The 24,414-nt window shown below is 41.2% G+C and overlaps 1 protein-coding gene across 2 annotated transcripts in view; it reads right to left on the reverse strand.

The window, feature by feature from the left end:
* Positions 1-1,162: 1,162 nt before the first annotated feature.
* TOX3 (TOX high mobility group box family member 3) overlaps positions 1,163-24,414 on the reverse strand; it is a 77,011-nt gene continuing 53,759 nt past the window's right edge. For both annotated transcript variants that reach the window (XM_026714027.2, XM_087940686.1), the window contains 5 exons: positions 16,019-16,276; positions 8,553-8,822; positions 6,518-6,745; positions 4,590-4,670; positions 1,163-3,081 (listed from right to left, as the gene is read on the reverse strand). In XM_026714027.2, coding sequence (XP_026569812.2) covers positions 2,374-3,081; positions 4,590-4,670; positions 6,518-6,745; positions 8,553-8,822; positions 16,019-16,276 — 1,545 coding nt within the window. In that variant the 3' untranslated portion in view covers positions 1,163-2,373. The remainder of the gene's footprint in view (positions 3,082-4,589; positions 4,671-6,517; positions 6,746-8,552; positions 8,823-16,018; positions 16,277-24,414) is intronic.

The following is a 24,414-nucleotide window of genomic DNA, read 5'->3' on the forward strand; positions in this document are numbered from 1 at the left end:
CATCGTAAGCAGTTTAAGATGGTTTGCCAGTGGTAATTTGCAATTTTTATCAAGACCTCTTCATTATAGCTACTGACAGGACAGATGCTGTAATTAATCATGCAAGACAACTGGGGATAGTGGTCAAACTGTTTTCCTTGTATGGAGAAGAGAGGTGGGGGGGATGTACAACAGTGAGTACAACAGGGCTCCGGATTTCCTTTTTCATTGGACAGACACTATGATTTTTAAGGTCAACCTAGATAAAACACTTTTTTTAAAATCAATGAATTCTGAACTAAATACACAGATGCAGATCTATGCAAAAAAAAAAAGGCTTATGCTGAGCATTATCCTAATTGCAATATAGGTATTGTTTTGTTGGTACATAAGGGGAAATAATTGCATTTATTGACCAAACGGGCAAAGATGGATTTAGACTTTTCTCCATCAGATGCCACCTTCTCATAATTTGGGGGGGGGGGTATTTTTCAATGTTGTCTTCATGAGCCAATACTTCAGTATTATCTATCACTAAGTGTTGTATCTTATGATTTATGACTATGATCGTAATTTATCACTTACAGCTTTTATATACAATGACAGCTTATGCACTGAAGACAAATTCCCTGTGTGTCCGATCACACTTGGCCAATAAAGAATTCTATTCTATTCAAATTCTATTCCATGCCATTCTTTCCTGTTATTCTATTCTATTATTCTAGTCTATTCCATTCATATTCTGCATCCTGTTCTGCTCTGTTCCATTCCATTCCACTGTTTTCTGTTATTCTATTCTATTCTATTCTATTCTATTCTATTCTATTCTATTCTATTCTATTCTATTCTATTCCATTCCATTCCATTCCATTCCATTCTATTCTATTCTATTCTATTCTATTCTTCTGTAACCTTCTGGGAGGCCAATGTTGTCACCAGATGGGCCCATAAAATGTTCCATCCATATTCCATATTCAGTGCTAATTAAAATTTTGCAAAGCTGGTTGGTGGTGGCAGTTGTTTTTTTTTCCTGAAATGTGTTTATTCTATAGCAAGATAAAAGCATTTGTTTAGATAAACAAAATACAAACAACTTAATTGCTATCGTAACTCATAAAAAAGTATAAAACAGCATAAAAACACAATAAGCAATGCCGCAATTAAATCATTCATGTTACCAGTGTTTACATTAAAGCCTCATTTATGAAAACTTTACAACACATGATCTGAAAACTTACAACCTTTTAAAGAAAATATTTACACTGATTATTCAGATGTGGCAATCCCCTTTAAATAATCTACCAATATTACATCATATTTTAAAAACTCAACATTTTTCTTACTTTTTTTTGTAATAACAGTTTATTTAAGTGCATTTCCTTTTTTAAAAAAATACAGTGTATTAAATCTGAAAGTTCACCCAAACACAGGATAGAATATTCAGTTTCTTTTTCATGGGTGGTTATGAGCAGAACTGAACTGTGTGTTTTATTCCAAAGTATTGGAGAAATTGAAAAAAAACAAACATAGTAAAATGAGAAGATGGCTTTCGATGTTGATGAACTTCAGAAGACATTATTAAAAAGGAAAAAAAAAAAAAGCTTTGGCAAAAGTCTGTGATATTTCTTTTACATCATTATTATCCATGATAGAAAAACACCGTCAGCTACTCATGTCGTAGAAGCATGATTGTATGAAATCCAATCAACATTTTACAGGTAGTTACAACTGTGCTTTTAAGAGCTTCGTGGGTTCAAATTAATTCCAAAACCTAACTGGTCTGCCAATTTTGCAGGAAGAAGAAACAGTTTTAATTGGAAAACTGTAAAAAGGCCATTTTTTTTTTATCTCTCAGTCTTCTTGCCTGGGCATTTAAGACTATTCAGTTCGCATATTGTCAGTAAAGCTTGGAATATATATATTTTTTTAAATGGGCCACATTAAAAAAAGAAGTGGGAAAAAAGAGCACAGCTTATTTGCCTAAAAAACAAAAGAGAAAAGGAAGGGAAAGGGAAGGGAAGAAGGATAAGGTGGAAACGGGAAAAGAAGAGAAGGAAGGGGAAGAGGGATAAGGGGGAAGAGAAGGGGGAGGAGGAATGGAAGGGGGGAAAGAAGGGAAGGGAAGAGAGAAGAGGAAGGGGAATGGAGGAAGGGAAGGGAAGGAGGAAGAGAAGGGGGAAGGGAACGCTGGAAAAAAAAATATTTATAATTCAGCTAAAGGATTATACCCAGCTACACTGTAGTTCTTTTATTGCCTATCTAATAGACAGCTTAGAAGTCTCTTTTATGTGTTATGCGTTCCTGCATAAACTCTCCGTTGACCCTACGCAGTTTCTGCCCGATTCACCGCTTCGCTTCCTCCGGGACGCAAAGCCTGGGCGACTCGGTGCGTCTTCAGAAAATACCGGCCTGCGATAAGAGCTGAGTCTGTGTCTGGCCTTGTATTTGGGATGGGTGCGGCTGGCTGGCTGGGGGTGGGCTGCCAATGGCCGCTATCGGCGAGGTGATCTGCGAGGAAGCCGGGGAAAGTTGCTGCGGGGAAGGCTGCGGCGGGTGCTGCTGCTGCTGCTGCTGCATCTGTTGCAACTGCTGCTGGTGCAACTGCTGGAGCTGGATCTGCTGCAGCTGCTGCTGCATCTGCTGCTGCATGTGGTGCTGGAAATGCTGCTGCTGCATCTGCTGCTGGATCTGCTGGTGCAGCTGCTGCTGGTGCAGCTGCTGCTGCTGCATTTGCTGGAGCTGCAGCTGCTGGAGCTGTTGGAGCTGGTGCTGCGGCTGGCTTTGCAAGGAAGGGCTGGCCTGGGAGGGGGCCGAGGCTGGGGTGGCGGCCAGGCTGCCGGCCATGGAGCTGATCAGCGAGGGGGAAATGTTTGTCGGGGTGATGGAGGCGGGGGCCACGGCGGGATTCCCGGGCAGCCGCATGGTTAAAGGCTTGGGGGCAATGGCCCTGGGGAGGGGTTGCTGGAGAGTCTGCGGGGAGGCGACGGCCGTGGCGTGTTGCGAAAGAGGGCTATTCAGAAGCAAGGAAGAAGACAAATTCGTGGAGGCCAGAGTCTGCTGGACAGACCGGATGGTCTGGGCTTCCGCTGACTCAGCAGCAGCCTGGGGGCCAAAAAAGAAAATAGCAATAGCACTTCTATACCGCTTCACGGGGCTTTCCAGACCTCTCTAAGCGGTTGACGGAGTCAGCCTATGGCCTCCCCAACAACCTGCGTCCCCATTTTACCCACCTCGGAAGAATGGAAGGCTGAGTCAACCTTTCAGCCAGTCAGGATCAAACTCCTGGCAGTGGGCAGAGTTAGCTTGCAATGCTGCATTCTAGCCACTGTGCCACCATGGGGAAGGAAGGAAGGAAGGAAGGAAGGAAGGAAGGAAGGAAGGAAGGAAGGAAGGAAGGAAGGAAGGAAGGAAGGAAGGAAGGAAGGAAGGAAGGAAGAAGGAAGGAAGGAGGGAGGGAGAGAGGGGAAGGAAGGAGGGAGGGATGGAGGGAAGGAAGGAAGGAAGGAAGGAAGGGAGGGAGGAGAAGGAAAGAAGGAAGGAAGGAAGGAAGGAAGGAAGGAAGGAAGGAAGGAAGGAAGGAAGGAAGGAAGGGAGGAGGGAGAGAGGGAGGAGAAGGAGGAGGGAGGGAGGGAGGGAAGGAAGGAAGGAAGGAAGGAAGGAAGGAAGGAAGGAAGGAAGGAAGGAAGGAAGGAAGGAAGGAAGGAAGGAAGGAAGGAAGGAAGGAAGGAAGAGCAATAGCCCTTAGACTTATACACCATGCTTTCCAGCCCTCCTTAAGCTGTTTACAGAGCCAGCCTCTTTTCCCCAACAATCTGGGTCCTCATTTTACCCACCTCGGAAGGATGGACGGCTGAGTCAACCTTGATTCAAATGGCCAAACTGCAGGCAACCGGCAGTCAACAGAAGTAGCCTGCAGTACTGCACTCTAACCACTGTGCCACCGTGGCTCATGCAACAACAATAAGTCAACTCATCTGAGTTAGGGTTATTTATGCAGTCTAGGCCAGGGTCCCCAAGCTGGGGGCCGCGGCCCACTACCGGTCTGCAGTCTGTTCGCCACGGGGCTGCATGAGTTGCCGGCTGATGCATGCACGCACATAGCCCCTCTTACATGAGTGTGAGTTCGATCCTAAGAAGCTGCAATTATTTCTCTCTTTGGGCCTAATGAGTAATTGTCTGCTTGAACACCGTGTAGGTGTCAGGAAGGCCATCCGGCCAGTAAACTCCCAGCTCCATTCAGTTGCCCTGACCCCACCCCAATGCAAGGGATTACAGAGTCACTGAAAGAAAGAAAAAAGGACCTTCTGTGATGCTGCAGTGCTTTACATCACATTCCCTTGATCTTATTTGTTGAAGAAGCTAACCCTGTTGGACCTATTATATAGCGCTTTTCAAAAGTTCTTAACTGTTTAATTCACCCCTTCTTTTCCCACAGGTTTCATTCTGTGTTTGCTGGTAATTTTAGAAGGAACAGGGACCCCATTTCACACCTCAAGCAGTGAGTTTGTTACTAATTTTAAAAAGCCTTCTAACCAAATGATTGAAAAAGGAAATTAATCTGCATTGAAAACTGTTCCTCTATGTTGAACTGAAATCGGCAGTAAGCTCACCTTGGACACCAAACTAGCTCTGTAGGCTGCAAGGGCTTTAAGGTATTCCTTCTTGGCAGCTTCTGTTTTTCTTTTATATACCTGTTAAAAATGATACAGTGTTAAACCCAGAAACTTCACCAAATGCAGCAGTTTTTGGCTGAAGAGGAGTGGTTGTGGGGGGAGGAGAAAGAGAAGAGGGGGAGTAAGGAGGAGGAGAGGGAGGAGGAAGAAGAAGGAGGAAGAGGAGGAGAAAGAGAAGAGGAGGGAAAGGAGGAGGAGAAAGAGGGAGGGGAGGAGGAGAGGGAGAGGAGGAAAAAGAGAAGAGGGAAAGGGAAGAAGAGGAAGAGAAGGAGGAAGTGAAGAAGAAGGAGGAGAGGAGGAGGAGGAAGAAAAGGTGGAGGGGAAGGAGGAGGAGGAGAGGGAAGAAGAGGAAGAGAAGGAGAAAAAGAGGAAGAGAAGGAGGAGAAGAAGGAGAGGAAGGAGGAGGTAATAGTAGTAGGACAATTACTATCATTATCTACATTGCAACTCCTTTAAAAAAATATTTTAAAGGGAAACAAAACAAAAATAACCACAGTCCTCTTGTGAGATAGAAGGGGGGGGGACTTTCCAAGAAAACCTATATTTTGTACAAGTGTGTGTATTTTGTATATGTGTGTTTGTTTCTATGTTTGTGTGTGGGCTTGTGGGAAACACAAGCACACACCCCGCCAGGAGCAGAGTACATCGCCCCATAATCCGTAAACTTCCTCTCGGTGGAAAAATAAATGTTTCTAAATCGGTACATCCACCGCTCCATTAAAATCATACCCCCACCCATCCAAAACCCCTTGGTAGATCTTGACCAGTGGTGGGATTCAAATATTGTTGCCACCAATGCAGGGGGCATGGCTTTGTGGGCGCACTTTGCACTCATACACACACTTTGTGTGCCTGTGCATGCCAAACGCTCACTTTGCAGAGGCGTTCTCACTCGCCTCCTGCAAGCCTGCACAATCTCCCGGTCATTTCAGCAGCTGCCGTGAGGTGCTATTCTGTGCCCCGCAAAGCAGCTGCGCTTCAACTTCGGCGGATAAAAGTAAGTATGGGAGCCCAGGCGGGCAGATGGGTGGACCCAGGGGTAGGATTCAACATTTTTAACAACTGGTTCTGTGGTTGTGGCTTAGTTGGTGGGTGTGGCTTGGTGATCATGTGACTGGGTGGACATGGCTTGGTGGTCATGTTATTGGCTGGGCGTGGCCAACTTAATATCACTCACATCGAGGCACGCATCTCCTCGCCTGGCCTCTCATGACTGTGGGGATACTGCAACAGTCGTTAAGTGTGAAAAATGGTCATAAGTCACTTTTTTCAGTGCCATTGTAACTTTGAATGGTCACTCCATATAAGCAAAGTACCAGCAAAGGAGGGGGAAAAAACTCCAGAGAAGTTCCAGAGACAGGAAGTCTAGTCCCTCCAAGAATGTAATAAGGGTTAACGGAGAGGCAGTTTCTGTAAGCAACACCAGAATGTTTCCTTCCTGCCTTCCTTACAGGATTAGACCAGTAATTTTTTCTAACAACCGGTTCTCCGAACTGCTTAGAATGTTAACAGCCGGTTCTAGCAAATAGGTGTGAACCGGTAGAATCCCACCTATGGGTGGATCCAACAGCAAAGCAGCAGAGAGAATTGGTTTGGTCTCCGCTGCTCATCGCTGCTACCGGCTTGCCAGAACCAGGCCAAACCGGTCCAATACCACCACTGCTCTTGACTCTTGAGTTTCTCAGGCAAGACTAAAGGCAGTCTGGTCCTGTTTACCCACCTCTCCCCCAGTCTGGGCTCGCTTCCTCATTAGCCAAGCCCCCGCCAAAGGATTAGCCCTCCGCTGTTTTTAATGAGATGGGATTGTGATCCTTGGCGGGCCTGAACCTCCCTCCGAACAGCAAGGCCGCTCCACTCCGCTTTACCTGTTTTTGCTCTTCTCCTAAACTGTCCCACATAGAGGCCACGATTTTCGAAACCTCGCCAAAGGTAGCGTTGGGGTTCTGGCCTTTAATTGCAGCTTGCGTGTCCCTGAAGAACAAGGCATACGCGGAAACGGGCTTCTGTGGTTCGTTAGGATCTTTCTTTTTCTTTTTCTTCGGCGTTTTGGGCTTCTTGCCAGGATCCGGGGCAGCCCGCTTTTCTCCGGCAGCCTGCAAGAGCAAGAAAACCAGGCACATCAGCCTTGTCTATTCAGGGGCCAGATGTGATTCCAAATAGCAGGCTTTGGATATGAAGGGAAACAGGTGTTTGAAAGGGAGCCCAGGACCTGTCTGCAACTTCCTGAAACTATCGGCAGTCCTCAATTTACGAACACAGGGGGCGCCAGAATTTCTGTTGCAAAGCAAGGTGGTTGGTGATGCCTGATTTTATGATCTTTATTTATTGGTATCCCTTTGTTATTTTTGCAAATAAATCAAGGCAGCAGACTTTGCCAACGACGGCTTCCTTCTCTTATTTTCCAACGACCGCCACCCTGTGAGGTGAGTTGGGCTGAGTGGGAGGGACTGGGCCAAAGTCAGCCCTTCATGGCTAAGGCGGGACTAGAACTCACAGACTCTTGGTGATTGGCCCAAAGTCACCCAGCTGGCTTTCATGGCTAAGGCGGGACTAGAACTCACAGAATCCTGGTGATTGGCTCAAAGTCACCCTAGTCAGTCAGTCAGTCTGTCTGTCTGTCTGTCTCTGGACAGCTTGCCACATTAAATTCTAAGACTAGAACATCTTCAGCATTAAAACTTTCTTTGGCGCAGGACGTACCCCACTAACATTTGAGAAACAAGATATTACTCTGCCTGAAAAAAAAGTGGAATCAACTCTTTCTACTTTTCTAGCCCTTTTGTTCACGCTGTTGCTAATGTCTCTGTTAATTCTTCCAGGTCAAAGAACAATAAGCTGAGTTGTTTTTTAATCCTTTCTCAGTGCCAGTGAGTCAGTCAGTCAGTCAGTCAGTCAGTCAGTCAGTCTCTATCTATCTATCTATCTATCTATCTATCTATCTATCTATCTATCTATCTATCTATGCCCTGCATAGCTCGTAGGTGGAATTCTGCTCAAAACGCTACTTGATAGATCCACACCTTCCACATGTGCAAATCTCCCAGTTTCCACCATGAACTGGCCTACCAATCTCTAGCTGTAATTTGCCATAATCGTTTGGTTAAAGTTTAAGTAATGGCAAAGATTTTCTCCACCACCACCCCCAGGGAAAAGCAAAGCAAAGAAAAATAAGATGCTGTGCTAGAAACACGTGTAAAATCCTGCTATTTATTTCCAAAATGGATGCCTGAGAGTTCAGATGTATTTCACCACCTGCCATCTTTCTTTCGGATGGTCATTTATTCTCAAGATGAAAACAAACTGGAGGGCACCACTTATGAAAAGGTGAAGGTTGCTTTTTAGAAAGAGATGCACAGGTTAGGGTGTTGTTGTTTTTTTAGCATGAATACCCTACAAAGTGGCATGTGAAAATGTCAAAAGCATTGCAGCCAGAGATGGCAAACAAGAGGACTGCGTTTATAAGGCAGGAATCTATTCATGATGACCCTTACTCAGGGAACTTCCTTCTTTTGAAAATGTCACAAAGGATCTCTATGCAATAAAGCTGGATAAACATGGTGCCCACCTATATATTTAACTCTTTTTTACAAAAAAACCCCAGTCAACTAAGCCAGCCAGCCTTCCAACCAACCAAAGCATCCACCTACTCATCCGTTACTATCTTGCTACTATCTACTTATTTTGTCTTGTATGGTGTTGTAGTAGAACATATACAGGCCCTAGGTTAGCCATCATATCCACAGATAGGCAACTCCTCCAAATTAACTGAAAATCTATTATTTGGGGCAAGGATTCTGAAATCTTTCCGGAGCAAAAACATCAAAAGTTTATGCAGAAAGACCTTTGGATTGATTGTTTATTGATTGATTGATTGATTGATTGGCAAGTGCTGTAACTTACTCTATTGGGATCATCTGCATCTTCCTCATTGATAGAACTGGACGGAGAAGGAGTTGCTGATTTGCTTGCAGGAGGGGAAGGAGATGTGTGTGGCAAGTTGGAACTCCCTAGATTTAATCCCAGTTGAGCACTTAGCTGGGACTGGTTAATAGTAGTAAGCTGGTTAGGAGTCATAATTCCTGAACGAGCAGCTTCCGTCATGTGGACAACAGATCTCATGATCAAAGAATGGTCCTGACGGTACTGAGGCATCCCTGTATGGGTGTGATCCTGAAAGAGAGAAAGAACAGAGGACTTATTAAATGGAATTTTGAACATTAACAGAGACGGGATAGGAAGAGTAACTGACACTTTTGAACTTTGGTGGTGGGAAGACATCTGAGAAACCACAGAGAGAGCGCCAAGAAAACAAACTGATGGAACATGGAATAAATCAACTCAGAGCTGGTTTGGGCCCAAACGACCAGGCCTACTTTACGCAAACACCCAGTTCTCTGAAAATGGCTGGAATGCTCCCCTTCTGCGTGGGGCTGCCCTTCAAGACTATACTGTAGCTATGTGGAGAGTGATGAGAGCACTTGGGTAGGTCTATGTAACACATCTGTTGGGTGAGCTGCACAGGTTATCCGTAAGCTTCTGGGTACCAGTCAAGATTCTGGCTGTGATTTGGGACTTGGCTGTCTGAGGGACCATCCAACAGGTCCTGTTATTAAAGCAGTGTCATATGATAGGTTCCAAGAGATGAGCGTTCTCTGTTATAGCTCTTGGTCTCTGGAATAGTTATCACCTCCATCTTCTGAGTAGCCCAAAAGCCTGTTGCCCCTTAAACGAGCCTTAAAGATTTGGCTTTACTTCCCGGCCCTAAGTGGAGTGGTTATGCTAGTCAGTAGATGGATGCTTTTTTCCTTGGCTTCCTGATTTCTTGATTGACCCCCAAATTTGGCTGAGAAATAGCAATAACACAGAGAATAGAATAGAATAGAATAGAATAGAATAGAATAGAATAGAATAGAATAGAATAGAATAGAATAGAATATAGGATAATATAGGAGTAGAGTAGAGTAGAATAGAATAGGAATAGAGTAGAATATAGGATAATATAGGAGTAGAGTAGAGTAGAGTAGAGTAGAGTAGAGTAGAATAGAATAGAATAGAACAGAATAGAACAGAATAGAACAGAATATAGGATAATATAGGAGTAGAATAGAATAGAATAGAATAGAATAGAATAGAATAGAATAGAATAGAATATAGGATAATATAGGAGTAGAGTAGAGTAGAATAGAATAGGAATAGAGTAGAATATAGGATAATATAGGAGTAGAGTAGAGTAGAGTAGAGTAGAGTAGAGTAGAGTAGAGTAGAGTAGAATAGAATAGAACAGAACAGAACAGAATAGAATAGAATAGAATAGAATAGAATAGAATAGAATAGAATAGAATAGAATATAGGATAATATAGGAGTAGAGTAGAGTAGAATAGAATAGGAATAGAGTAGAATATAGGATAATATAGGAGTAGAGTAGAGTAGAGTAGAGTAGAGTAGAGTAGAATAGAATAGAACAGAATAGAACAGAATAGAACAGAATATAGGATAATATAGGAGTAGAATAGAATAGAATAGAATAGAATAGAATAGAATAGAATAGAATAGAATAGAATAGAATAGAATACTTTATTGGCCAAGGGTAATTGGACACACAAGGAATTTGTCTTGGTGTAAATATTCCCAGTATACATAAAAGAAAAGATACATTTGTTAAGAATCAAGAATAACGTACAACACTTAATGATAGTCATAGGTTACAATCAGAATTAGACTTATATACCACCCTATTACAGGACTCTTTGGTAGATTTACAAAGTCAACATCTTGCCCTCAATAATCTGGGTCCTCATTTTACCGACCACAGAAGGATGGAAGGCTAAGTCAACCTTGAGCCCTATCAGGATCGAACTCTAGTCTGTGGGCAGAATTTGCTTGCAATACTGCATTCTGACCACTGCACCACCAAGGCTTGTATAAAAGATTTTTTTTTAAAATCAATACTATTTTACAGACCAGAAACATGCTAGTTGTTGGAATCAGGTAGGTAGGATTTCCAAATTTGCAATGAAATTAACTTCAAATGTTTTGGAAGATATCCTTCTTTCTCTCTAGCAACTCCTCCTGCAGTTGTTTGCAAAAAGGCTGCAATTATACCCTTCCACTGTTTGGGGGGAAAATAGCTTGTTATACTGCTATCAGTATATTTTGGATTTGGTTGCCAGCAAGGTTTAGCGCAAGCCATCCTCAGATTCTTCACAACCCTTTTTCATACTAGAGAAGAGGAAATTTATTAAATACATGAGGAAATCCATGTTAAGATACTTAATGTCAGGTAGATGGCAAACATAAGTAGTAAATGAAGGTTGACTTGGCTGTACAATTCCTTTTTAGAAAGCATCTTGGACTGGTCTGAGTCAATGTTGCACACTTAGGCTAGAAAATTGTGTTCCATAATTTTCCTCCCTTAGCAATGACAATATGATAGCAACAATATTGACAACATGTTTGACATAACAAAGACGTCTTTTACCAATCACTAAACATACTAATGAAGCATTTTAGTTGTAATGTATGAAATAACACTAATGTAACATTGTCCTAATTACAACCACAGTCATTCATCTTATCCATATCCAGATCATAAAGTTTATATTAAAAAGGAACTATATATTAAAACAAATATACAACAAAATTGGAAGCATACATTTGACAAAGGGAGTAAGCTGAAAACATGCCTACGCAGATTTGCAATAACCTAAAGAGCATTCTCAATTTGTCTTTTTAGTAAAAAAAAAAAAAGGGGGGAGAAGAATTTGGAAACTGATATAAGTTTAGATTTGGAGTATTGTCTTCATAAAATTTCAAGTTATCTTGATTTGTTTCTTTGAGAAACGCAAGTTCTTGATATATTTTTTTTAAAAAAACCAACCATCTGCAATGGCTCATTTCTTTTGTGCCATAAGAGTTAAAATTAAAATAAACAGACCAACATACAAAGATTAAGCTGAAACGAACTTCAGCAGTTTCTTAACCTACATGGGTTAACAAGAATGTCCAGTGACCTAAATCATGCTTTTATTTAATAATTTTCACATAGCCCATCACCGATTCTTAAAAGAATAAGAGGATAATACTGATTTGTAAATCATGGTAAGGAAGATAAAACCTCCCTGCGTGTTATATATCACAATGTTGGATATTGTTTTATTAATGAAGCTAATGCTTACATTAGCTTAGATGTCAAAATTAGAGGGGGCCTTTGAGGTCTTCTAGTCTAACCCTGTTTTTTCAGGAGACCCTATATCATTTCAAGCAAATGGTTTTCCTATCTCTAGATGTCTTAGCTTGATCAAAAATACTTCCTGGTGGATTTGATTCTTCTTTGATAAATGTTATAGAAATGTTATAGAAAAGCACACATTATTCTCCATAGTTTCCTCACAACATCTAATTTCATCTAAGTAAGAGTGCGCCCCCCAAAACACTGTGATATTTTTAAAATCTTCCAAAACCTCAACATTTTCATAGGAAAAAAAAAATTACACCCACCAACACCTATATTACAAGAATGATGTATATATTTTTGTAAAAACCAGAGGTAATTTATTTTTCATAAAAGAAAAAAGAAGAAAATAAAAATGTGGGCTGAAAAAAAAGGCAATTATTTCCCTGCCTGTTTCTTAGATATCTGAAGCAAAAAAAAAAAAAAAGAATTTCAAAATTCATCAAAGCTAACCTTCTCTTATGTACAACAGGCTAAGCTGAGAGAATGGTAACAAGTTCGATTTTCATTCAATCAGCACCATTGCTCCCTGAAATGTTTCATTGCAGGAAAGAAATAAAAAATAATCTATATGGTAATTATTAGGATGAATCCCTCAGTAACTTTCGGCAACATAAAAGGTCAGTTCTATTCAAGATATTTTATCAGTCCCTTACATGTACTCCGGTGCTGTCGTTTTAAATCTGAACAGCATTTTATTTTCCCATTTACAGCTACCTGCAGAATTAAGTATTTAAGCCAAATAAGAAAAGAGAGAGAGAGAGTGAGAGAGAAAGATAGAGGGAGAGAGAGGGAGGGAAGAAAATCTTGAATGTTGGCAAAGGCTATAATAGCATGGAGATAAATTGTTCAGCTGCTCTCTCCCAAGCCTCTAGGGCTGCAGATTTTCCCTCTCCTGGTGCACTGTGGGTATTCAAAACTTGTTCAACATGATTTCATTTCATTTCAGGCAGTGCCTGAGAAAACTAAATTACAGAATCAATCATACAGAAGGTCAGAGTGAGACTTCATTACAAGTATTGCATGCTTGCATGAATATCTTTCATTTATGACTGACCCAATATGTCACAATAGCTGTCTGGTAAAAATAATCCACTTTCTGAAATTGATGTACTACTGATGTCAGTGCTACTCAGTGGGTTGGGCAGCTTATAGAGAGATGTTTAAAGGTGGGTGAGGGGAATGGAGGCGAGAATAAAAATAATAAAAAGAAGAAGAGAGAACCCCACAGAGCCCAAGGAACAGTTTTGTAGCATCCTTTGCAAATTAAAATAATTTCTCAGGTGATCGTCCATAGTCAGTGATGCTTTAGTAAGTAATGACTTGTGATGGTGTTTGCTAACGGGTTTCCATCTGTTTACATCTAGATGTATATTTTTCCCCATATTATGTTATGCGCCCTGGGTGCTTTTCTGAACACAAATGGTACTTTATCCAATTCTTCCCTCCAGTAATTCATTTAAGAATGTTGATATTTTGCATTGCCATATTATTAAAATGCCAATACTAATGATACTGTATGCCTTTTATATATATATCTCTCTCTTTCAGGGAAAAGAAATCTCAACCTAACAGAATGCATTTAAATGAAGATTAAATGCTGCTTTATTTCCTGTCCATAATCATAAACTAATCAGCAATATGAAAAATTATCCCTCTCTTGTTTACAAACACATACACACACACAAAAAAAGACAGGCTAGGTAGGGAATGTAAGAGAATGCATCCTGAGCTGTCTTATTAATCTTTTCTTGAAAGAGGTACGAAAATGTTAATCTATCAATAGCCATCTTTAATAATTGGGGAGACCGTTGCATTTGACAAAACTGCTTACTTGCGCTTAAAATACAGCTATCTAAACTTACTAATGGAATGTAAAGCATTATTTATTATTCCAATTGTCTTCTGGCAGCAAATCTAAGAGAAGCCTGTAAAAGTACTGTTTGTAGCTAGTCAACTCAAGGCCCTGAGGGAAACATTGGTGAACCTTGGCATAACCTATTTTTACTCACGCCTCTGGCAGTTTTATATTCAAGTTTGTAGGTGCACATGTCAGGCAGTATTCAGAATAAATCTGGAGACAAGGTGTATTAATCATAGCTTTTGCCCAAGTACATTTCATTTCTTTGCCGTTGACACTTGAAAATTTCATGACATTTCTTCAAGGTGACACTCTGCTGGACATCTCAACAGGGTCAATCCATAAATCCAATTAAAGGAACGATCTGTGGCTGTATAAAACTGCCTGGAATGGAGATGTTTCCAAAAACATCCATGATTGCATGTGGTATATAAAAAGTTGTGTTCTCAGAGAACAATTCAACAAGGCTAAGGCCTGGATATGCATGAGATGGTCTTTTCCCAGTAGCTTCCTCTCTGCTCAAAAAAATCAGGATGGTAGGCTCTTTGGCAGTCATTTTGTCATCTTCAGGGACCACAAGGATGAAGTTTCTATGTAGCTGAAATCTTCTTTAGAACAATGTTTTTCCAGAAAATAGATTGGTTCCATGCTGTTATTTTTTTAGAATTCCATCAAAGCCTGGTTTTCACGCATAGATTGGTGATGACCAGAACGCTTCTCCTAGAAGCTTGAGATCACAGAATGGAAGGGATCTTGGATGACTTCTAATCCTCAAGTAGGAGACCGTATTCCATTTCAGAAAAACGGTTGTCCAATCTCTTCTTAAAAACTTCCAGTGTTGGAGCATCCACAACTTCTGGAGGCAAGTTGATCCACTGATGAATTGTTCTAACTATCAAGAAATTTCTCCTTAGTTCTAGGTTGCTTCTCTCCTTCTCTCCTTGTCTATTCTTGGACAATTATTCTTGGAGGTTTTTGTTTTATTCTGGAATATGCTACAGGCACTGTTGGGTTGAACAGTATATAAACAGCAGATAAATTGGATAAATACATCTGAGCTAAACATGAGGAGAACATGTTGTGAGCAACACAATGGGTATGGCAACCATCACTTGCCTAATGTTCTATAGCTCCTTGGGTTATTTACTCTTAATCTCCCTGCCTGCCATTTTTACTCTGTTGGTAGCCATTCGTTGTTTTTATTTTGTCACAATGAATATATGGGGAATCCAATAACTTTTCTCTTAATACAGAATTCTCTGTTCTTTGTAACATACCAGGCTTCCTTTTAAATATTTTTTAAAAAGCAATATTTATCTTTATTAGGACAGGCGGTTCAGCAAGAGAGATGTCCAGATGGACACTGTTGCTCATAGATGTCACCTGCAGATTTCAAGAATTATTCCAGTTTCAATATATCTTACCCAATATTGAAGCTGTATCTGTAGAATCTGTAAAGTCTGTGATTTAACTATCAGTACCAATTTAACAACTTGACAACAAAGATGCAATAAAAAATTGAGAAGCTCTGCTGCATGCAGCCATTGTACGAATGTAGATTAATATCATAATTATTTTATGGCCCCATAGTTAGTTCTTTCAGATACAGCAAACCCAATTGACCATGAAATGAAATTTCATAGTTAAAATGCCTCTTTTATGTTTTTTTTATTGCGGTAATAAAAAAGGGGGCTCCAAGGAAAGATCATTCATAAAATATACAATTTAAATAAAGGAATTTTATTATTAATAAATATTTATCACTTTAATAAAGTGCATATTTTCAATAAGTAATGACAGGCATGTATCAACACGGCTTTGAAATATAAATTTAATATTCGGGATGAGGTTAATCGTAAAGAGGCAAAGGAACTCCGTAGAAAATCTGGTTAGTTTTAAGTGGACCGTTTTTCTTGCTTAAGATTGCTGCAAGAAGGAAATATTTGTAGCTCGGGGCTGAACTGTGGGGTCCTTGATGCTCTCTGACTCGGTTGCTTTCCTTGCAAACGTTTCATTACCAAACTAGGCGACATCATCAGTCCCACAAGGAGATGGGGTTTGTGGAATGGAGGAGGAAGGAGGAGGAGATGACAACTGTGGAGGGTCCTTGGTGCTCTCTGAGCTTGGTTGTTTTTCTTGCAGAAGTTTGATTGCAAAAGGAGGTAACATCATCAGTGCAAATTTTAATGCTAGTTTTACATCATCCACATTGCAATAAAATAGTTAGATAGTCAGAAGAATGGGGAAAAAAACAACAATATATCTGTTCCTACCATATGTAATCCATTGCTTTGGATGATGCCATCTTGTTCCACCAAGTTTCGAGATACTGTAATAGAAGGCAGATCCAAACTCTGGGGTGGAAACTGAGGTGTGAATTCATTTCCTTGGGCTCCCAACTGATCACTGAGGCCTTGAAAAGGCAGGAGGATGTCAGCCATCCCTAAATTCGTGGGATCCAGTTCAGGGGGTGGCGTAATTGGCGGAATCTCAAACTCTTCATCGCCAAGGCTTGGCGTATGGAATGTTTGCTGGAAGAAAAATAAGTAAATAAAATAAGTAAATCATTTGTTAGGATCATACAACAACAAACATCATTTTACAAAAATGTCTATGGAGATTCTCAGTCATCCAGGAGCTTTTTTCAAAAAGCACCTGGGCTTGCTTTGTTTTTCTTTGAAAACGTTTCGCTTCTCATCCAAGAATCTTCTTCAGGTTCAGCTTCCACTTCTTCAGAACTGAAGAAGCTCCTTGGATGAGAAGGGAAAGGTCTTCAAGGAAAAGCAAAGACAGCCCAAGCACCTCTTGGAAAAAGTACCTTTGGGACATCATTCTTTTAAAAAAAAAAAAAACCAAAGAATTCTTTTACACTACTCACAATCCGACTCGCAAGCTCTTTTTTTCTAATGGTAAGTCACAAGCGTGCAACATGTTTCACATCTGCCCAGCTCTTCAGATCCATCAGATTAAAGATTGAACTCTCATTATCAGATGGCTTTAATGATGTATCAGTATTAACTGTTTTTTAATGCACACTTAATTAGCAACATCTGTCTCTGTTATTGGAGGGAACATCAGCTAGCCTGGGCTGGGTTGTTGTTTTTTTAGCTGGAGAACAAATTGCCAGTTTACCGATATGTTAGGAAAAGCAAAACAGCCCAAGCAGCTTACAAATTGTTCTGACACTACCATTAAATGCTCCCAATTTTGGCAGTGCACATACGTAATGGCAGTAAACTCTTATAGCTCAAACACACGAAAAGTTTAGAATCCTATTTCAAATTCCTTCTTATTCCATTGATATACAATAGCAGGTTGTATCATACTAAGGGGATTGATCATTGCAGTAGACGAAAGGTTTATTTATTACAATGGTCTTGGTTTTGTTTACATGGAACAAGATATAGGAAGTCCTTGACTTACATCAATTGGTTTAGTGACTGAAGTTGCAATGGTACTTTCAAAAAGAGACTTACGACCGGTTTCCCACACCACCGTTGCACCATCCCCACAATCATGTGATCAAAATTCAAACGCTGGGCAACTGGCATGTATTTATGATGGTTCTAGTGTCCCAGAATAATTTGGTGACCTTCTTCAGACAAGCCAGGTGGGAAGCTGGTTTCACTGAGCAACTTTCTTACCGACATAACAATGGCAGTGATTCGCTTAAGAACCGTGGCAAGAAAGATTGTAAAATGGGGCAAAGTGCACTGAATCACTCTCTTGCTTAACCACAGAAACTGTGAACTGAACTGTGGTTGTAAATCAAACCGGTGGGGGGTTCGCAACCCTACATTCTCTATCTCCAATAAATTTATTTTCTTTTTGTGTTGTACAGGTCACCTTCAAGAAGTGAGGGGAGCCGAATGTCAATTCAAAAATATTTCTCTGGTCTTTTAGAGTTGTCAGCAGAAAGGGAGTGGGGAAGTACTGCATTCCTTAAATATTTTCATAGATAATTGCTAGGCAGCCGAAACTTCTGGTGCGCAAGATTATTACTGGAGAGCATGACTGATGACTCTTGGCTATGGATGTGTCCCATTGGAGAATATACATCCAGGGGCTGGGGGAAGACCAGGGTCAAGGGTGAAATGAATGATGTGTCTCAGAGTCGGCTGCTCCCTGGTAGCACCGGCATGTTCACTCCTAATAAATGATTTTTTTAAACTCTGAGAGATGTGGCTAGATATTCATGTTTTGAATGGAGGTGGATGCCAGAGCCCTGACAGCCTACCTGTATGTGAATGTTAATGATAAGGTCTCTTCTGAAAAAATGGCGGAAAAATACATCTCTTCTGGCCCAATATCCACGTGTAAATTTACACAGTCAAATTTACACTCCTCAATTTACAGCTGGTGGAACATCCATCATTAAGTGATGCGGCCGTTAAGGGATACCAAGCATCCAAAGTGCAGTGACTGCGGGGGTTGGGCACGCAAATGTCAGAGCTTCTGGTAAGTCATAACTTTGACCAATCATAAGTCAAGGACTACCTGTACCTTGTTGTTAAAGAATGGTTGCCGGAACTGGGTGTGTCTAGTTTAATGAAAAGAAGGACTAGGGGTGACATGATAGCAGTCTTCCAATATTTGAGGGCCTGCCACAAAGAAGAGGGAGTCAAGCTATTCTCCAAACAGCACCTGAAGGCAGGACAAGAAGCCATGGGTGGAAACTAATCAAGGAGAGGAACAACCTGGAACTAAGGAGAAACTTCCTAATAGTGAGGCCAATTAACCAGTGGAATAGCTTGCCTTCAGATGTTGTAGATGCTTCATCACTGTAGGTTTTTAAGAAGAGACTGGACAGTCACTTGTCTGAAATAGTATAGGGTCTCCTGCTTGAGCAGGGGCTGGACTAGAAGACCTCCAAGGTACCTTCAACTCTTTCTATTCTATTCTATTCTATTCTATTCTATTCTATTCTATTCTATTCTATTCTATTCTAGTCTAGTCTAGTCTAGTCTAGTCTAGTCTAGTCTATGCTAGTCTATTCTACTCTACTCTACTGTACTCTACTCTACTCTACTCTACTCCAGCTCCTGCCCTCTGGAATAGTATCCCCAAGCTCAAGGTATCCCAAATCTTCTATCCTTTATAGGCCTGATTTGTTTCCCCTAACAGTGTTTGGTTAGGAAGTGTGTCCACATAGGAATTTTATTAATATGTTGGTATATCAATCTCTGGGTTAGTGCCTTCGTCTGTTATCTAGTACATTGAGTACAGGTTCATTTTGAGCTGGGCGCCCTATATATTTGATTAATAAGTCAATAAATAAACACACAAATATAAGGGATCCTTTCTCAGCCCAAAGTAGAGTTTTTACCCAACGATGGCCAGTAAATTCTTTTGATTATGAATGAGCCCATCAGTATTTGAGTTACGCAGCCTTCATTAGGGTGAAAAATGTCCCATTTGGCACTATACATAAACAGCATTGCTACTTCACAACTATTCTATTGCCTATTGTTAGAACCACTTGTATTCTTTTTCTGGCTTCTGCATCACAGAACCCCTTCGATTGTTTTCCAACTGCTACACCGCAAACCACTTAGAGTTTGAGCAATTGTTGCCGAGGAAAATTGAGTTCAAAACCTACAATTGAGCCCAAACCCAGAGCTTTAATGAAAATATTAACAATTCCAGATATTGTGTTGTTTGGGGGAAATGCCAAAGTGTATGGTCACAACAGATGGCATCGCCCAAAAAACTGCATGGCCAGCTCTTTTGGCGCCCAGGAAAACTGCTGCCCAGAAAAATCCACGGCCCTCTTCATCTAGTTCCCGGGAGCTGAGCTTGAATTAAAAGACTTTACCTTACATATTATGATTATGATGATGATAGGTTGGGTTCGTTTTATTTCTGCTCAGCCTACAATTTTTGCTTCCACGGGAGGCCCACAATTTTGCTTCATGCATTATTTACATTGTCCGAAAGAGCGACTTAATGCCAGTTAATTTAAAAATGATACGTTCGGTGAAATTTCTCATTAAGGGACTAGAAATTGTCATCCTTCAAACCGTTAATGATGATATAAATTAATAACTGCTTGAGAGAAGATGGAAGCTGAAACGGGAGGAAGAGAAAAAGGGGACTCCCTTTGCTTTCCTACGAAAAACTGTCAGCTCTCGTTACTGCTCTCCCGTCAGGAAGGAAAAGGCAGCAGACAGACGTCTACAGAAATAAAACCATCTCGAGAAAATCAAGCAGGCTCACAAACAAACACACACGCACACACTCAAAGCACATGGGTACAAATATTGCAACTTAATCTCAGTCCCGAAAGCTCCTGCTTTGCATCCGTGGAGATATTTATTCAATATTTTAAAAAAATGGGAGGAGGAAGAGGAGAGATTCATAACCTACAGACTTGAGGTTCACCAACACAGAAAGATGCATCGGGCCTGGCTATTTTATTTGGGCTAATAAAAATAACCCCGTGGCTACATTTTACAGTTGGGGTTGGCACAAAAGCTGCCTGGTAACAGATGCAGTGATAATTTGTGACTCATTTACTACCCCATTACGGCTTAATGAAATCTAACATATCGCATTAACAATATGGATAAACACTCATTCCTGATATCTGGCATTTGACTGTCTTCATTACTATCATAATTATCATTTGAAATATTATTTCAATAAATATTTAAGGTGCTCCAGGATGGTGTGTGTTTTTTTTTTTTAAAGGAAACAAAACGGGGTGACAATTTTTATGAAAAGAGGCTCGCTTTTTTAGCAAAAACAAACAAGCCACTTTAATTTCTCAGGCTGGGTTGTTTTTTGTAAGGGCTAACGGCACAAACGAACAGGCAAGTGTCAGACTGAAATGCAATATAAGCTTTAAGATGTGACAAGCACAGACTGAAAATGTTACCTAATATTGTGGACTTGGTAACTAAATTTACCCATAAATGTGGATGACTGCTTTAGCAGAATATGGGATGGATAGATGGATAGATGGATAGATGGATAGATAGATAGATAGATAGATAGATAGATAGATAGATAGATCTGTAAGTATAAATTAAGTCAGGCATGGCAGTAGAATTCACTTTGCAAAATGGGAGTATTCTATGAAAAAAAAATAAACTCCAATAGTTGGGTTAGCTATATGCTTCCCTGCAACGCAACTATTTTATTCTGCGGCTCGTTTTTCAACGATGGTTGTATTTTGTCATGTTTTCTGGATGTATACCTAGGGGTTAACTAAAAAAGAAAAGGAAGAAGAATCAAAACTATCTCATGAGATGATTGCTGTAAGTAATGTGTACCTAAGCGGATAAGATGAACCTAATCTAAGTGAAGAGAAGGGCTAGTGCTGAAAATAGTCTTATTCTAAATGATTTGACTTGCTCCTATTCTGGAAAGTATCTTCATGTTGTGCAATTTGATTCTGGAGAAAAGCCCTCTTTAGGATCCGGACAGGACTATGCGATGTTTTTAAGAAGGTTGTGTTGCCCATCGTGATTCTAAGAGCTGTTCACTTTTGTCATGCTTTTCTCTCTTAGATTACTTTCAGAAAGAGAGAGAAAAATCCCCCAATCCTTAACATTAACAATAACAACAACAACAAACCCCGGTGTGTGTGTTTAAATGCCATCTGCACCGAAATGTTCAAAACATTTGTTCCTTTTGATAAAAATGCAAATTTGGAGAGCTGTTGTATCAACATATAACAGCCAATGTCTGACACGGTGAATTATCACAGCTGGAATTAAATTGTCTCTGAACAGCTGCTGGCAGTAGAGCCTTCATCAATGTTTGATTCAAATGGAGGAATGAAATTCTACAGAATGAAACATCATGTTGTCATTACAGATTTCGGGGGGGTGGGGGTGGGTGTTTGTTCATTACCACAACCAACGCTGAAACAAGCCGGTGCCAAGCAATCTTCCCTTATCTAAGCGATCTTGTTGGAAGGGAAGAAAGAAGAGAGGGAGAGGGAGGCATTGTTTTAAAACTATGCTCGTAAAAATACCGCATTACATATAGCCACAGTTATCACGGCTCTCCCAACGATTTTTCTCCGCTATAATTTTTGTTTTTGTTTTTGTTTTTCTCTACCGTACAAGGATATAGGGGAAAAAAATATTTCTGGCTCAGAGGCAGAAAAGCTTGATTGCTGAGCATATTTCTACTGATCTTAGACGCTTCTGTTTGCCAGGCCCACTCTTAAGTCCAACTCAGATGCTTGGAGGAGTTCGCTGCAATTTTCATTCCCTCAGAATAACAAGAGTTGGAGGAGGCCTGATAGGTCATCTAGTCCAACCCCCTGTTCAGGCAGGACACCTTATACCATTTCAGACAATCATTGTCTTCTTAAAAATCTGCAGTGTTGGAGCATTCACAACTTCTTGAGGCAAGTTGTTCCACGGGTTAATTGTTCTCACTGTCAGGGTATTTCTCCATAGTTCTAGGTTGCTTCACTCCTTGATTAGTTTCCACCCATTGTTTCCTCAGGTGCTTTGGAGAATAGCTTGACTCCTTCTTCTTTGTGGCAGCTTCTTAGATATTGGACACTGCTTTGCTGTCACCTCTAGTCCTCTATGAATACAATGAACCATCAAGAGAAATAAAAATAAAGCCAGACAAATTTAGCAGGTAATGCCAAGGCTTCCATTTCTATCCAATTGGAGCAACAGTGGGATTCAAATTTTTTAAAATTCTGGTTCTGTGGGCGTGGCTCGGTGGGAATGACGTGGCTTGGTGGGCCTGTCTTGATGGACGTGGTAGACAAAGGATACTGCAAAGTCTCCATTCCCTCCCCACTCCACTAACCTGCTTTCCAGCTCCGTTCTCCTGTGCAGGGCAACCCAAGGAGACCCAGCTGATCAGCTGGGACTCAATGGGAGGCAGAGAATAGATGGGGTTGGCGGGGCCAGTCAGAGGCGGGATTCGCCCGTTCTCTGAATTGGAGGCAAGCGTGTATGTTGGCCAAAAAAACCAGCTCATGTTGGAACCAGAGTCACTTTTGCTACCCTGATGTTCTTTAGAAGATTGTCAAGGAGAAGAACCAACAGACCGGACCAAACTATAGGAACGTTGGACTGGCAAATGCCCCTCTGCCATCTTTCCAAGACATGACCAAGTCAGACTATATCAATCCAGATATAATGCTTCCATTGAACCAAACCACCACGAGTCTCTATGGAGAGCCTCTTCCTTATTATCTCCAGAAATCAAATAATCTTACAAAGGAGCTACGCACCGCATGTTTTCCTAAAAACCTAAATTAAAAAAAATAAAATAAAGTGTTTGTATCTATGGCCCTAATTAGTTGATTAGAGCTCAGTGAATTTGCTTTAAAATGTATGCCTGCTGTGCTTTAAATCTGCTTCCTTCTGGTTGCCTTTGTGTGTGTGTTGTAGGTGTGCACGTGCACACACACACATTTCTGAATCCCCTATCTCCCTCAAATGGGACAATAATTATCTGTCTATGTCAGGGATGGGCTTCAAAAATTTTAGCAATGGGTTCTCTGCCCAGTTGCTGTGTGGGCGTGGCTATGCTGGGTGTGGCCTGGGCGATTTTTGCCCTCCATAGGCTCCGGAGGCTTTCCTCGAGCTTCCAGGAGGGCGAAAATGGCCTCCCCGGGCTCCGGAGGCTCTCTGGAAGCCGGAAATAGGCCCATTTCTGGCTTTTCCAAACTTCCAGGAGGCCTGTTTTCTACCCTCCCAGAACCTTTGTGTGTCCTGCACTTACCTGCATCCAAAACGGGCCACGTGGGGACTCTTGAGAGGGGAGGGGTAGGCAGGGCCGGCCAGGAGTGGGATTTGGGTAGGGGTAGGATTCAATTTTTTTAACAACCGGTTCTGTGGGCGTGGCTTAGGTGGTGGGCGTGGCTTAGGTGGTCATGTGACTGGGTGGACATGGCTTGGTGGTCATGTTATTGGCTGGGTGTGGCCAACTCAATATCAGTCACATCGAGGGACTCATCTCCTCAACAGGCCTCTCATGACTGTGGGGATGCTGCAACAGTCGTAAGTGTGAAAAGGGGTCATAAGTCATTTTTTTTAGTGCCATTATAACTTTGAATGGTCACTCCACACAAGCAAAGTACCAGCAAAGGAGGGGAAAAAACTCCAGAGAAGTTCCAGAGACAGGAAGTCTAGTCCTGCCGAGAATATAATAAGGGTTAATGGAGAGGCAGTTTCTGTAAAGCAACACCAGAATGTTTCCTTCCTGCCTTCCTTACAGGATTAGACCAGTAATTTCTTCTAACAACCATTTCTCCAAACTGCTTAGAATGTTAACAACCGGTTCTAGCGAATAGGTGCGAACTGGTAGAATCGCACCCCTGGATTTGGGGTCTCTCCAAACTGTGCAGAATCTTATCTAAGGGTTCTCCTAAACCCCCACGAACCCCCAGCAGCCCGCCCCTGGTCTATGCAACAAATTGCACGAGAAGGAGTGGCAGAACCTGTGGGAGACACTAAAATAGGGGATCCTCCTAGAATCCTTACATAGCCACAAGCAGTCTAAATCCACCCTCCCTTGAATTCTGTGGACCCTTATTTAAATCCAAATAGGTAATGACCGTTCAGTGAGAAGATTCCTTTACATAGACGTTTTAGCAAAAATCAGTTGAACTGGACCCCTCACGTGTGCACCTGATCTTTTGTGCCTGATGAAAACACATGCGCACATGCACACACGCACGGATACA

This window comes from Pseudonaja textilis, chromosome 11, assembly GCF_049901715.1.
Source record: "Pseudonaja textilis isolate UNSWEBS1 chromosome 11, rPseTex1.2, whole genome shotgun sequence".
Lineage (NCBI taxonomy): Eukaryota > Metazoa > Chordata > Lepidosauria > Squamata > Elapidae > Pseudonaja > Pseudonaja textilis.